Source organism: Benincasa hispida, chromosome 1 (assembly GCF_009727055.1).
Source record: "Benincasa hispida cultivar B227 chromosome 1, ASM972705v1, whole genome shotgun sequence".
NCBI lineage: Eukaryota > Viridiplantae > Streptophyta > Magnoliopsida > Cucurbitales > Cucurbitaceae > Benincasa > Benincasa hispida.
In genome coordinates, this window is record NC_052349.1 from 12,081,401 (window position 1) to 12,095,486 (window position 14,086).

The window sequence follows — 14,086 nt, forward strand, 5'->3', positions numbered from 1 at the left end:
TGGGTAGTGTTGCAATGCTACCCATTTGCATTACAACGCTACGAGCTTTGACGGACGAGGAGCCTCGCGCGCGTGCAAGTGAGTGTCAGGACAGTGTTGGACTTCTTCACCTTGACGCTCTTGATTAGCTGCCTCAGCGTTGCAACGCTAGTTCTAGCATTGTGATGTTGTCTCGTTTTCTATGAATAATCTCCTTCGACTTTAGGTAAAAAAATGTTGAAAATTTTATTGAATCTCAATAGAAGCCGAGGAGAGGTTGAAACTTCTTCCTTTTTCTTTATGTTTTCAGTATCATTAGGATAGTTTTTTTTTCGTTTTACTTCGTGAACGTGTATTTGGACACATCTCATTGGTTTGTCTATAAACCAATGAGGTAATTCTTTATCTAGTTTTTGGATCAAACAATTTGTGTAGTTCAATGAATTTTCTGTCCATCTTTGTGTTTTAATTTAGAATTGTGTTTTCTTTGAATCTTGCTTGATTTTAATTTGTTTTTGTGTGTTGGATTGACGCCCTTATCATAATTGTATGTCCCCGCTAGTTAAATTCAAGCTCGCACGTATCCTTGTAATCGTACATGCTTTGAATTTACCCTTGTAGCATCGATTAGATGAGCATGCTTAGGTGTATGGGTTGACTTTGAATCTTTGCATCACACGTTTAATCTAGATTTAAAGAATAAATTGATTATTTGAAAAAGGCTTTTCCTGACACTTAATCAACATAGTTGAATCCTAAATCTTAATGCATGTGGTTTTAGTTCTTTATGGCCGCTAAGGACCCAATTGCATCTAGGAGCATGTAGGTTAGTTAGGGCACAATCTTTCCAGCCTTAATTATGAATTAGGATGCTTTATTATTTTCGAATTAATTGATTGTCGGCCTTTGTAGAAATTAGTTAATTCACATCAATTGGGTAGCTATACATGCATAATTCGAAGACATGATCCTTTGGTGGAAAACAATTATTTAAATTATATTGAATTATTACTTGATTTGAGAACTAGATAAACCAATTACCGTTTCATTTATCCCTAGCAATTTATCTTTCTTGCATTTTATTCAAATTACAACTAAAAATCAAAATCCCTTTTTTTACTATTTTTCCAAGGTCAATTTTAATTTAAAAGAAATTAATTCAACACTTCTCTGTGGTTCGAATCCACACTTACCACTGTTGCTACGCTTTAGTAGTAATAGGAGTAGTTCGGGTATATACAAATTTTTCTTTTGACCAAGTTTGAGGCTTATTAATGACGTAGGTCTCGGGCTCTATCACACACATCCATAAACATATAGAATGATAAATCCCACCATGCAACTATAAAAATAATTCTGATAAATTGAAAAAATTTGGGCAAAAAAACCCACTCTCACACCAATTGAAAGGAATCGACGAAGATCTTGAGCAGAAGTAGGGATCGGTCCCAAATCCCAATTTTTATAGAACATGAATTTTACATAAATAAAACAGAAACATTATGCATTAATTTAATTTACAGCATGACAATTATAAAATTGAGAAAATAGAAGATTGAGAATAAAGAAACTCACCCTTGAAGATTTAATCTTCTTCGCGTAATCCTTTTCTCCAAGAATGCAACGAACTCAAAATCCTAATTGGCCACTACCACGAAGGTTTAGTGTATATTCTCTAGGATGAGAATCCAGGGGCTTTTGGTATTTTGGAAGAAAACTGAGAGGAAGGAGAAGGTGGGATCAGAGAACTTTTTCTCTGGGAGTTCTTTTGTGTATATTGTATTTTTTTTTTTTTTCTCTCAGAGTTTTTCTATAGAAACTCAAGATGAAGAAGGAGGTTGCAACTCCTCTACACACCACTCACACACGTACATAGTAGACAAAAAAAGGGGGAGGGGAGTTACAACTCCCTCCCAAAATCATTTTTCAAAATTTAAATTAATTAAAAAAGATTTTAATAAAATATTAATATATATTTATATGATAACCATTCTATCATATAATATATATTAAACTTTATGTTATATCAAATATAACATATAACCTATAGTTTTCATTCTCTCCTTAATGCATGGTATTTAATATAAATCTCATTTATATTAAATTTAATTATATGAATCTAATTCACATAATTAATATTTGAATCATATTCAAATATTTATTTTATCTCAAATAAACGTTATATTATAATGTATCAAATACATTATAGTAATTATATCATATATAATTAAATTAAATTAATCATGTCACATATAATTAATTCTCTCAATTAATTTGAACAATTCAAATTAATCTAAAATTGATTCTCATTTAATTCTTATTGAGCTACAGATGAGACCTCATGGACCTATAGCTTGAAGCTCCAATGATACTTGAATAATTAATTAAACTTCTTTAATTAAATTATTCAACATCTATCGAGCACTCTACTAAAGACTGATAACTACACTCTTTACACTATAGATATATTTCTGTGTCTATTGGATATAACTAGTCAACAGTGCGATGACCCTTCACAAATTGATCGTAAGTACAGTTGGACTAAAATTACCGTTTTGCCCTTGTAGTTACATCTAACTCCTTAAATACTACTGATCTCTCTAGTGAACAATAAGTCATAGTTCAATTATGATCAAACTTCTTTCGAGCCAGGAGAGGGTGTAACACCACATTGTTCAAACCACGAGATCAGCCCTTAAGGGAGCAATTTATCTACTTATCCCGACCTCGGGGAAGAAGTGAATTTTGTCTTGTGTATCTGTGTTCCCAGCTCCCTAATCAGACGAATCCCTAAAACAGTAGGCTTGTTAAGTCAGCGATCTGGCCACTCTCACCTAAGATTCAGGTTATATCACCTATGGTCATCCTGGTGAAATGTAAGTCTTAATTATGAATGGCGTTATATAATGAGACTAGTCATTTTGTGGTCTGGTCTTATACAAACTTCTTTGTGTAGAATACCCCGCTCATATGTCTCCACATGAACGATTAGGATCAGATCATTTGTAGCACTTTACAACAATTGTAACATCTACAAAACGGGTCATACTCGTAGTGTCACCATGATAAAGTATCCAGCCTTATCCATCTACTACAAACCATTTAGGTTATCACTTAAACATGATCTACCCGTATGTCTCTACATACATGTTTAAGCTACAAAAGATAACCTTGGATATTAGTTTATTGGTTTGTAGGTTTAATGCTATTAAATGTCAAATGAAAAATCTCATATTTCATTGAATAAGTAAAATGTTTGTATAATACAATTACAAACTACAGAACCCTATGAGATTTAGGGCATCAACCTTAAGAAGATTATGCTCCCAAGATAGGTTCCTAGAAGTAAAACCCATGACACATGGCTTGGAAAACCACAAACCCTAATGTGGGAGTGGAGGCTAATGTTATGGGCGGATTCTGGAATCAAGGGTAAAATGGTCAAATGAGAGCAAGAGAAGAATGAAAGAGTGAGCCCTATAAAATACTGGGCTTGGCATAGGTCATGCTCCTTATGTTAGCCAAAAGGCCAAAGGCCAACATAACTAGGCCTAAAAGGGATGAAACCCTAGTGCACCTGGTAAGGATATTGGATCAATCGACCTCGGCTTGAGAGAGATCCACACGCAATTTGCCCAATCAAAAACCTAATCATATAAGGAATAGGATAACGGTCGAAGCCTACAAATAAGACAAGGAGAGGCAGGCATAAGACAAGTAAGTTATGGACTTTGAGTTAGATTAGTTTGAGCCTTCGACTTTTCTAACTTAGGCATTGGAGTGTGTGTGGCTGGTACCACATCAGTGTGCAGATTTTCTCTTTGCTTGTAGGTGAATACTCTTCCTCGGAATACAAATCTACTGCTATTGTCACGTGGAGATCAAATTTTCTCTTTGCTTGTAGGTGAGCACTTTTCCCCATAATACAAATCTACCGCTATTGTCACGTGGAGATCAGATGCATTTTTTTTTAGTCAAAATTTGACATTAACACTTCCAAAATTTATATAAGGAGAATATTCAATGTAAATTAATGTAAATGATATTTTAACCTTAACATAATTTATTTTCTTACCAATTTGAGTATATCTCAAAACTAGTAATGCATATCATTTGAAAACCAAAATTAAGGAATATACTTTGAAGTTTGAATGACTGAACATTTTCTTAAAAGTGGCGTCTACATATATTAAATAAAATAATAATTTAATGATAGTTTAAGAATGAGATGGATTTAATTAAGAATTCTTTCATTAGTTCCCTTGTACCAAAAAAAAACATGATTGTTCTTACACAAACCAAAACTAATTCATTAGTTAAAAGGACAAAAATATCATTTTAATGTTTGAGAACACAGCTTATTAATCTATTAGATATTTTTTAAATTTAAAATCAAAATAACATAAACTTAAGAATTAAACTTATAATTTAACCGAAAAATAATGATAAGATACGATAGGAAAGAAAGACGACAACCAAATCTAATTAAGATAAGGAAAGGGTTAAATAGAAAAAGAATAAAAGGTAGAATTCGAAAATAAAGGAAGAGAAGGAAGGATAACCCAAAAAAAATTTCTTTTTTTTTAAAAAAGAAAACAAAAAGATAGCCTTGGAAATAAGGAAGGAGAGAGAAAAGGATTAGTGAAGAATCTAATGATTTTGAATTCAAAATTTAAAGAAATAAAGGCAAAAGGGTAATTAAAGAAGAATAATACGAGTCAAGCGGATGAGACACAATCCTGATCATCAATCGCCCAAAATGAGTATAATTGAATTGTCATAAAGTTTATGTATAGATTTCGTTGATAGAGGTTTGATTCTCTCCATTTCACATGTAAAAAAAAAAAAAAAAAAAGGCACAACTTCAATCTCTTTAATTATTAAACAAAAAAGGGACAATTTTAATAAAATAATCCCATCGCAATGTAAGTGTAAGCATTTGAATTATAAAAGTGTTTAATGTATTATCAACTTTCAATTTTTTATTTAATCGGCTATAAACTTCAAAAAAATGTTTAATAAAATCTTAAATTTTTACTTTTTGTTTAGTAGGTCATTGAATTTTCAATTTGATACCTAATATGTTATTGACATATTCATCCTTTTTAAAAAAAAAAAATAAAAAAAATTGCTGATCTATTAAATACAAAACAAAAAAGTTTACCATCAAGTTGAGCACAATTCAATTTGATGTTTAATAGACAAGTTAATTTTCAAAATTTAAGGGATTTATTGAATAATAATTAAAAGTTTAAAGACTTATTAGATACGTCTAAAGTTCAAAGATGAAATAGGCACAAGCCTAAGATTAAATATATAATTTAACAAAAAAAATTCTATGATTCAAAATGTGATGTAAATATTTGGGAAATTGTCAAACTCAAATGTTTTCAACTTTCACAATTAATACACTTTTAAAAAAAATAGATGAAATAGTTTTTCTTGGTCATTCCCGATCAAGATCGACTACTAAGACTTGAATTTAAAAAAATAATAATAACTTTTTCATCTTATATCCAAACTATCGATTTTTTTTTTTTTTTTTTTTGCTTTTTCAGTAAAATCTTGCTAACATTCTGATTCTCCATAAATTTTTCAAATATTATGTAATCTTTACAAATTTTATACCTTTACAAATTTTCTTTTGAGTTTTGTATTCTCCCCCAAATCTTATATCAAATGTTACAGGATCTTTCAAATCTTATGCCCAATTTCCGTTTCTAGAACTATACAAATTTCCAAATGAATCTTGGGTGATTGCCGTGTGAATTCTAGAATTTGGAAAATATTTGGAGAAGTTGTAAGATTTAGAAAAAAAAATAGTTAAAATCTCAATGTTCATCTTAGCTGAGATTCTAATGAGAAAGCCCAAAAGAATCGATAGCTTGGATATAAGAAAAAAAACTTAATTTTTTAGTCAAATCTCTAGGCTTGATCTCGGCCAAGAAGCACCAAAAAAAACCTATTTGAACAATTTTTCAAAAAGTGTGCTAGTTGTGAAATGGAGAACCGACCTTTTTTTTTTTTTTTTTTTTTTTTTTTTTTTTTTTTTTTTTTTTTTTTGACAATTTCCCTAAATCTTTCTTTTTATTCGGCATGTCATTCTTGGCTTGAAAAGGAGCTCCCCTTCTAGCTATCATTTTCTCTACCTACTTTAATATTGGTATCACTTCCTTTTTCTTTTCCTTACTTTCTTTGGTTGTTTAAATCTCATTTTAGTTGTTATTTTTAAAAAATTATTATTTTATAGGATTGCTTTCAATATAGTAAAATGAGCTAATTTATTTACAAATCTAGTAAAATGTCACTGTCTATCACTGACACTAATAAATGTCTATCACTTTCTATCACGGATAGATAATGACATTTTATTATATTTAAAAATATTTCTAGCAGTTTTGTCATTTAAAAGAAGTGTCCTAGTTTTATATTTGATTTTTTTTTTCCTTTCAAAGTTTCATTTTTTCATTGTAATTTAATTTACCCAGGTAGATGGATATATTAATGAACATACATATTATCCAAATAGGAGATAGATCAAATTGTGTAAGCTTACTTAAGAAAGGCCAAAAAATCAATACCTAACTAGACTCTTGATAGGAACTCTAAAGTTAAATGTAAGAAGACGGTTATTTAAGTCACATGAAGTGTAGGAACATGTCGACTATAAATGTGTCAAATTTTGATTCTAAATCTTCATTTAAGTTATGGATTGAACATTACAATGTATTTTTGAAATAGTTACTCTAAAAAAGTAAAAGACCAAAATAAACATACTTGAAAGTTTTAAGCACGAAGATAGAATAAATGTTAAAGTAAAAAAATCCAGATAAACTTTTAAATTTTTTTTTCCTTTCACTTTTTTTTTCGTGTTTTATTCTCACTTGATTTTCACATCCAATCTGTCTTTTCCTTTCACTCCAATAAGAAAAGGAAAAGGAAAAAAGAAAACAATAAATAAAATTTCCATATTTGACTTGACCCAATATTTTATAAACTTTCTTGTAAATATTCCTAGACAAAATTAAATTGGACCACAAAATAATTTTTAAGCACAATACTTTTAAATCTAACCGTACTTTCAAGTCATTTTCAAAATTTTTATGAAATTATTCTAATAAATCTAAAGTAACTTTAGTAAATTAAAAAGCACTGCCAAGTGCCAAACACACTAAAGTGATATATTTTATGAGAACGAGAAGTAATAAGAATAAAACAATTTATCATTTATGTCAAAAAGAAAAATAAATAAAACAAATTACCAATAGAAATATATTTCTAATATTCCTTTTTACTAAAATGTTTTTCTTTTTAAATCGAAATAAGCAAAACGTAATATGGAATTAAATTGTCCATATGAGTATAGTTCAACTCAACGAACATATAATATGTGTTAACTAAAATGTCAGTGGTTCGAATAGCATGTTCCTATTGTACTAAAAAAATGTATAATCAAATTAAATTACATATAAAGTTCATCATAAAACTCAAAGGCAAAAAGAGAATAAAATATTTTTTTAAAAGACGAGTACAAATTTGGATAATGAAATGAACTTTTATTGTTATTTTTTGTAATAATCTAAAATAATAATATATTTATCACTTTTTCCCCATTTCTAGTGTAATTATATGTTTTCAATTTTTACCATTAAAATTTTGGATAAAAAAAAAAAATGTTTTTAGAATTTTTATTTATAGAACACAAAATCCAAAAATTAGTTGAAACAAATATTTGGACTATTCAAGTCAATCTCAAAACAAAAAACAGAATTTAATTGACATTCCAAATAATTTGGAATATATTCTCATGATACATAAAAATAGTCTTAAACTCAACTCTTATCGGGAATCATCCATTAGTAAACAACTTTAATCCAATAAGTAAATTTTAATTCAATTATATTCTCTCTTTAAAATAGCCTTAAACTCAACTCTTATCGGGAATCATCCATTAGTAAACAACTTTAATCTAATAAGTAAATTTTAATTCAATTATATTCTCTCTTTTTTAAGTTTAACGCAAGATTTGAAGGTTAGACGATTCAAACCTCTAACACAAGTCCAAATCATTAGGAAAGGAAGAAAAAAAATTGACACCTCATTTTTCAACTAACGGGTAACTTTTAACTCATTGACAATTTAAAACATTTCTTAAAATCATGAGCACCTAGATGTTGCCTGCAACTTTTTTAAAACAATGTTTCGCAAATAAAATTGCTTTTCCTATAAGCATATTTGAAAGAATTGTTAAACATATATTTAAGAAATTTTGGAATGGTTGATGTCACTTTTATCAGGTCTAAAAGATACCTTTATTCTTTTAAAATCAATTTTAATTGAAGGAATATGACTTATAACTACGGAAAATATTTTAAATGACAAAATCGTTGAGAATAATCTATCTTAATCTATAATAAATAAACAATGAAATTTTGTTATATTCATAAATATTTTGATTATTTTTTTTATATTGAAAACAATCCCCTAACTAATTTGATTATGCTCAACTTAGCATTGATATACCAATATAAATTACTTCTCATCTATGTACATTGAAGTAAAAGTTCTATTTGTCAATTTTAATAAATATTTTATTATTTAGGCCAAGTCTACTATTAGCTCAAAACCCCTTTTAAAAAACAGCATTTCAATTACTCCAAGTACAAGAACCATACAATTAAAAATCAATAAAATAAAAATAATAAAAAACCCAACTTTCCCACGGCCTGAGTAAAAAGAAAAAAAAGAAAAGAAAAACCTTCCCCTTCTTTGAGGTTGGAGGGTCCATCTCCCACCACAAATTTGTCGAACTGAAAAAAAAAAAAAGGTATGAATAAAGTACAAAAAAAAAATCCCAAGCATTTGAAGTGAAAGGAAAACCAGATACCCACAAGCAAAGAAATTTTAAAAACTCAAACATCAAAATCTAATATACATCTCATTCACAAACAAACAGATAAACAGAGCCCATTAATTAGATTAAATGCATGCATTGAAGGGGCCATACTGATAGCCCTTACTCAAAAGGCTAAACACTTTGAATGTCATCTGCTCAAGAAAAATAATCATTTTATTAGTAAATTAGACTCAACACTATGAACCTTTTACACTTATTAATGCATACCTTTATAGAGTGCACTGCTGATGATGCCCATAACACCATGATTACAGATGAAACCAGCTTCCTTCTAACAAAATAATAGCCAGACCCAGACAGGATCACCCAGCAATGAGCTGCTGATTCAAAAATATGAGAAAGAAAAGGGATATATATAGAGAGAGAGAGTTCAGAAGGAACAAAAGAACCGAGACTTCATCTGTACATCTGAAAGAAATAACTGTACAGAGAGTACAATTTTTTAGCCGATTATGGGCTTTGTAAATTACAAGCTATAAAAGTACAAAAAATTTTCAATTTCATGCTTACAACCTCGGGAAACGGTTTTTCGCCTCAAGTTTCCTCGTGAAAATTCTGTATCTAAAGGCTTGATCCAAAAGCCCAAAATCTGTAGAGTATTAATGCACTGCCATGGTCTGTGTTCAGTTGCAGAAATTCATTCTCTTTTTCTCTTCTTCACCCATTGAAAAACTTGGCAGTGCCCCATTTTTTTAATATCTCTGAGCCAACAAACATTGAATACAACAACGACAATACAGTATTTAAGTTTAAGTCAAAAAAGGTTATGAATTACTTGATATGGAAGCTGAAACAAGTTTGCAGTCTACTCCTCTCTCCAGAAAAAGGGTGGTGCGACAGCCGACAGCTAGGAAAGTCCTAGACCGTGACTTCAAAAAAATATTTAAGACAAACAACATTCCAACTCTCATCTGCATAGTCATTTGAGGTATTGGTATTAGTAAAGAGAACAGAATCAACACCTAACTTAATTGTGGAAAAAGAAAAAATGGCTTCATGAGGCTTCAATTCAAATATGCAGTCAAGCTAATCAGTACTATTCTGCTATTAAGGAATAGCACTGAAACTCGGACTATTCAATCATCCAAGTAAAATCAATGATGGTGCATAAGAATGGCTATCAATCTGATGTATATAGACAATCCTAACTGATAAAATGTTTTCAAAGTTTTACCATCCTATTAGCTCCAAAGCTTAAAACATAACCAAAGAAGTCATTGACATCAAGATTCACCTTCTGCACACAGAACAAATCTTGGAAAAATAAATTCTCAGTATGCCATAATCTTAATCTATTTTCCATCAAAAGCTCAAAGAACCTATCATTCTATCAAATTTTAACCAAATAACCATTATGAAATTAGCCAACAAAAGAATAGTCTCGAAAGAAGGGGATAGGATATATCTATATAGACAATTGGTTGCATTTCCCAAAACAGGATCAAGATCACAGTAGCAAATAATTCAGATATTGATTGATTGACTAGTGCCAAATTGATGATTGAAGGCTTTTGTATTACCTAGGTATTCTGAACTTGGCAAGTTAAAATTTTGGTATGGTTTACCTCTAAATGAATTTTGCTGTCATAGAAAATCACAACTATAAGTCTTGGTAAATTATTGGCAATAATAGAACTTTTACACATTCCTTTGGGAATCTTCCTCATCATTATTATCATCGTTAGATCTTCTAAACATCACAAACTTCTTAGTCCTTTTTAAAAAAATAATAGAAATAATAAATAACATTCAATTCCTTTGACCTTCAACTCTGTTGATCATTGCCTAAATAATAACAGAATCAGATTAAAGTTACCGAGTACTTGGCCAGCTAGTTCTTGAAGACATCAAATCTCCAAATGGCATGGAAACATGATGAAAAATTATGGGTTTTCCTCCCACTCCCCATCCTCCCCCTCCCCCTCCCCACACTCAAGTAGCAAATCACCAATGCACAAAAATGAATGGCATTATAAATTTAGTAATGAGAACGTTTCATGGAAGCATTTTCACTTCAGAATCTGAGACTGTCCTAAGAGAAGCAAACTCAACAAGCACAGATATAAAAGAAAATCATAAGAAAATCAATCATGTAATTGAGTATTATAATCAGGTAAATTAAGTGAACTTCAACAAGATATGTCAATTATGAATAGAAAGGTGTTCGATATAATATTAATCAATTAGATAAAATGGCTAACACTAGAAAAGAACAATCGGACTTTATACTGCAAGGAGGGTAGAATGGAAGAATGACACATAATGCGACCAACTACCTAAAAGCTCCAGCCAATTAGAACAAGTAAATTTACAGACCGCAGACCAAAGAAATCAGCAGGAGATCCATAGCCCCTACCATAAAATGGGTTCATATCAAATTTTATGGATGCATTACTATAATAACATAAACGGTAACTAGAAAGAGAAATATATGTACAAAATAGCACTCTGAATAAAAGTTACATAGCTGATGCCAAAAAAATCTCATGAGCCCTTTCACACGCACAAAAACAAAGTGCAGAAGCAACCACAATTAGAGAACAGTAGGGAAATAAGTATAAAATGATCCGGGAGTCTCCATTAACTATGTTAATAAGAAATTGTACGAAGTAGGGAAGAGTTAGGTTACCTTGGTTCATTGATCTCAGCATTCGAAGCTGCTCTTACTCAAAATTAATAACCTTTTCAAAGTTAGTTACAGATAGCAAGTTTCCCTGACCATTCATCAGCCACACCATAGTCAATGCTAAGCTCCCTCAGAGGAGGGATATTTTCCATTGCAAACAACATAAGGTGAGGAAACATTAAATTATTATGATCATATAACACGAACTGCACCAACACGTTTGGAGATGTACTATGGCTTATATAACAAGCAACATTCCTCATTCTGGATACATCCATCGCAAAATCGAGAGGAGGAACAGAGGGGTAAGATGGCCGCACATAATTAGAATATATTTGAGATAGATCACCCCATTCTGCCCATCTATCTGAAAAACGATTTGGATATATTAATGTATCGCCATTCATAGAAAGAACTTGAGCTTGTTCCCTCGTGAGCACAACTCCTGCATATTCACATATAAAAGCACCAGCGTGTATTAAGTCCAAAGATCTAACTCCCCAACCTGTTTCCCTGGACCTAAACACTTCAAGTCTGTGCCTCAAGCCCTTCTGTGAAACACGATTCCGACATTGAGGAGGGCACTGACAGAATGGTCCGCATTCAAAAATTATAGGCTTTCCTCTAACTAGAAATCCATTTTGATCATAACCAAACTCCCCGCCATTTTTCATAGAACAAAAGCAATCATTAACGCAACCTGAAACGCAACTACACCCAGTACCGCTTCCTGATTGGTGAAAGGCGAAAGGTGGAAACACGGTCCTAACAAGATACTCATAATACAATGGTTCTTGATCATTATCAATATCATTGAACAGGAGAACTGGAACTGCCTCCTTCTTCAGTGAAATGTCAAGACTGAGATAACCAGAAGGCCTCAAAGATAATGGTCTAGTCCTGAGGTTCTCCGCAAACTTCAAAACGGAGCTACCCATTTCCGCTTGACCATCAATTCTTAACAGCTTATACTTGTAGACACCAAAACCCGATTTCCCCACATCAAACCAACAATCAAGAATTCTATACAGACCATCGTATACATAAATCTTACTTGCTACACTGCCCGCGTACTTCATACCTCGAATAACCCTCACTTCAATCCCGTAGTGCATACTTCTCTCCAGTGCAAGATTCCCACCTTCAAGTTTCTGGTGCATACATTGTTTTGAAAATTTGTCTTGCCCACCATGACCCGTGTAGATTATCATGTCCCCCGCATCCTCATCGTCCTCATATCCACCAGAAACAATTATACTAGTGGCAATTGGCTCGCCATTGGAGCTTTGACTCGCAGGAACATAGTCAATTCCAGCTTGAGCCTGACCATGCAACCCCACAACACACAATTCCATCCTAAAGAAGAATAGATCGCCAATGTGCACCCCTGGTATGGAACCAACGATCCGTTTGTCGCGATTCAGCCACAGACCGCGCTCTCTCATCAAGGACGAAGCCCTCAAATCACCCCTAAGTCGCCGGATTAGTCCGGGATTCTTCTCCTCCTCCGCCGTTGATAACACACGCAGCGAATCGAAAATCATCCTGGTCCGTCTCACCACATCTCGGAAGTACCTCTGGTCCTCAACCCCAAGATCAGTGACTCTAACGAGTTCAGAAGACCTTTTATCATACCTCCTCTTAGAGACGACCATAGTAGAAATCTGATTCTCCTCCGGAACAGGGATAATTGCTTGAGCATCAGGATCCACAACTTCAACATCGCCATAGCTCTGAAGTCCTTTACCAAAAGCAGACCTAAACAGCTGAGAAATGCGGTAAAATTCGGAGTAAACATTGTCTTTATCAGAGGAAATGGATGTAGACTGAGAAAGCGGGGTATGATTTTGGTCTGAAAAAGGGGTCTGAGCGAAGTCAGAGTTAGAGAAGAGGTTAGAGGAAGGGCTCGACAAGAAGGGTTGCTGAACTTGTTGGGGTTGTTGAGTCTCCCGAGTCTCGAAAAGATCGTCGAAGGGCTCGAGCTTAGGTTCAAGTTTGGGGGTCAGCAACTTTCCGGTCTCAACAAATTTGTTGAGAGATGAGTTGATTGTGGTGGCTGTTTTGGGGGAAGTTGTGGCCGCCATTACAGCAGTGGATGGGTCGGGAAGAAGATTAAGGTCTTGGAAGGGGATAGGAGAATCCATTGGCTAATAACGTCCGAATCTTTCCAAGCACTATAATTACGGAGGTCTGGACATGGAAGATCGATTCCGGTCAGGTTCTGCTAGGGTTTTTCGGAGAGGTCAGTTGGAGCTTCCATGGCGTAATTTGAAGGCATAAGCAAAATTCGAGCACAATTTGCAAGAACGCTGCGCTTGAATTTTTTTTTTTCCTCTTTTTTTATTTTTAATTTTGTTCAATTTACATTTTCAAGGCTCAATTGCACATTTCTTACTTCTATTTCTCGCGCGATATTTTGGTTTCACTTATCCTTATCGATTCATCATTTCTACCGAAAGATTAGAGGTTCGAATTTTAAATTTTAAATGATAATTTTTATAAATAATAATTCAAGTTGTCATATTTTAAAATAAAGTAAAATTGGGATGTAGCTGGGCTGCAAC

General features: G+C 32.4%; 1 protein-coding gene across 2 annotated transcripts; it reads right to left on the minus strand.

Moving 5' to 3' along the window:
• Positions 1 to 9,265: 9,265 nt before the first annotated feature.
• LOC120078619 (histone-lysine N-methyltransferase family member SUVH9) lies at positions 9,266 to 13,883 on the minus strand. 2 transcript variants are annotated; one of them, XM_039032917.1, is made up of 3 exons: positions 11,526 to 13,883; positions 11,173 to 11,248; positions 9,266 to 9,807 (listed from the first exon to the last, which is right to left on the minus strand). In XM_039032917.1, exon 1 carries the CDS (start codon positions 13,664 to 13,666, stop codon positions 11,588 to 11,590), a length of 2,079 nt encoding a protein of 692 aa, XP_038888845.1. In that variant the 5' UTR covers positions 13,667 to 13,883; the 3' UTR covers positions 9,266 to 9,807; positions 11,173 to 11,248; positions 11,526 to 11,587. The 2 variants fall into 2 exon arrangements, with proteins under 2 accessions (XP_038888845.1, XP_038888838.1); XM_039032910.1 differs by lacking the exon at positions 11,173 to 11,248 and having other exon boundaries at positions 11,526 to 13,882.
• Between the last annotated feature and the right edge of the window lie 203 nt (positions 13,884 to 14,086).

Bases quoted from the DNA above. Each gene is read 5' to 3' on its own strand.
- LOC120078619 (XM_039032917.1), bottom strand. From the start codon at position 13,666: ATGGATTCTCCTATCCCCTTCCAAGACCTTAATCTTCTTCCCGACCCA.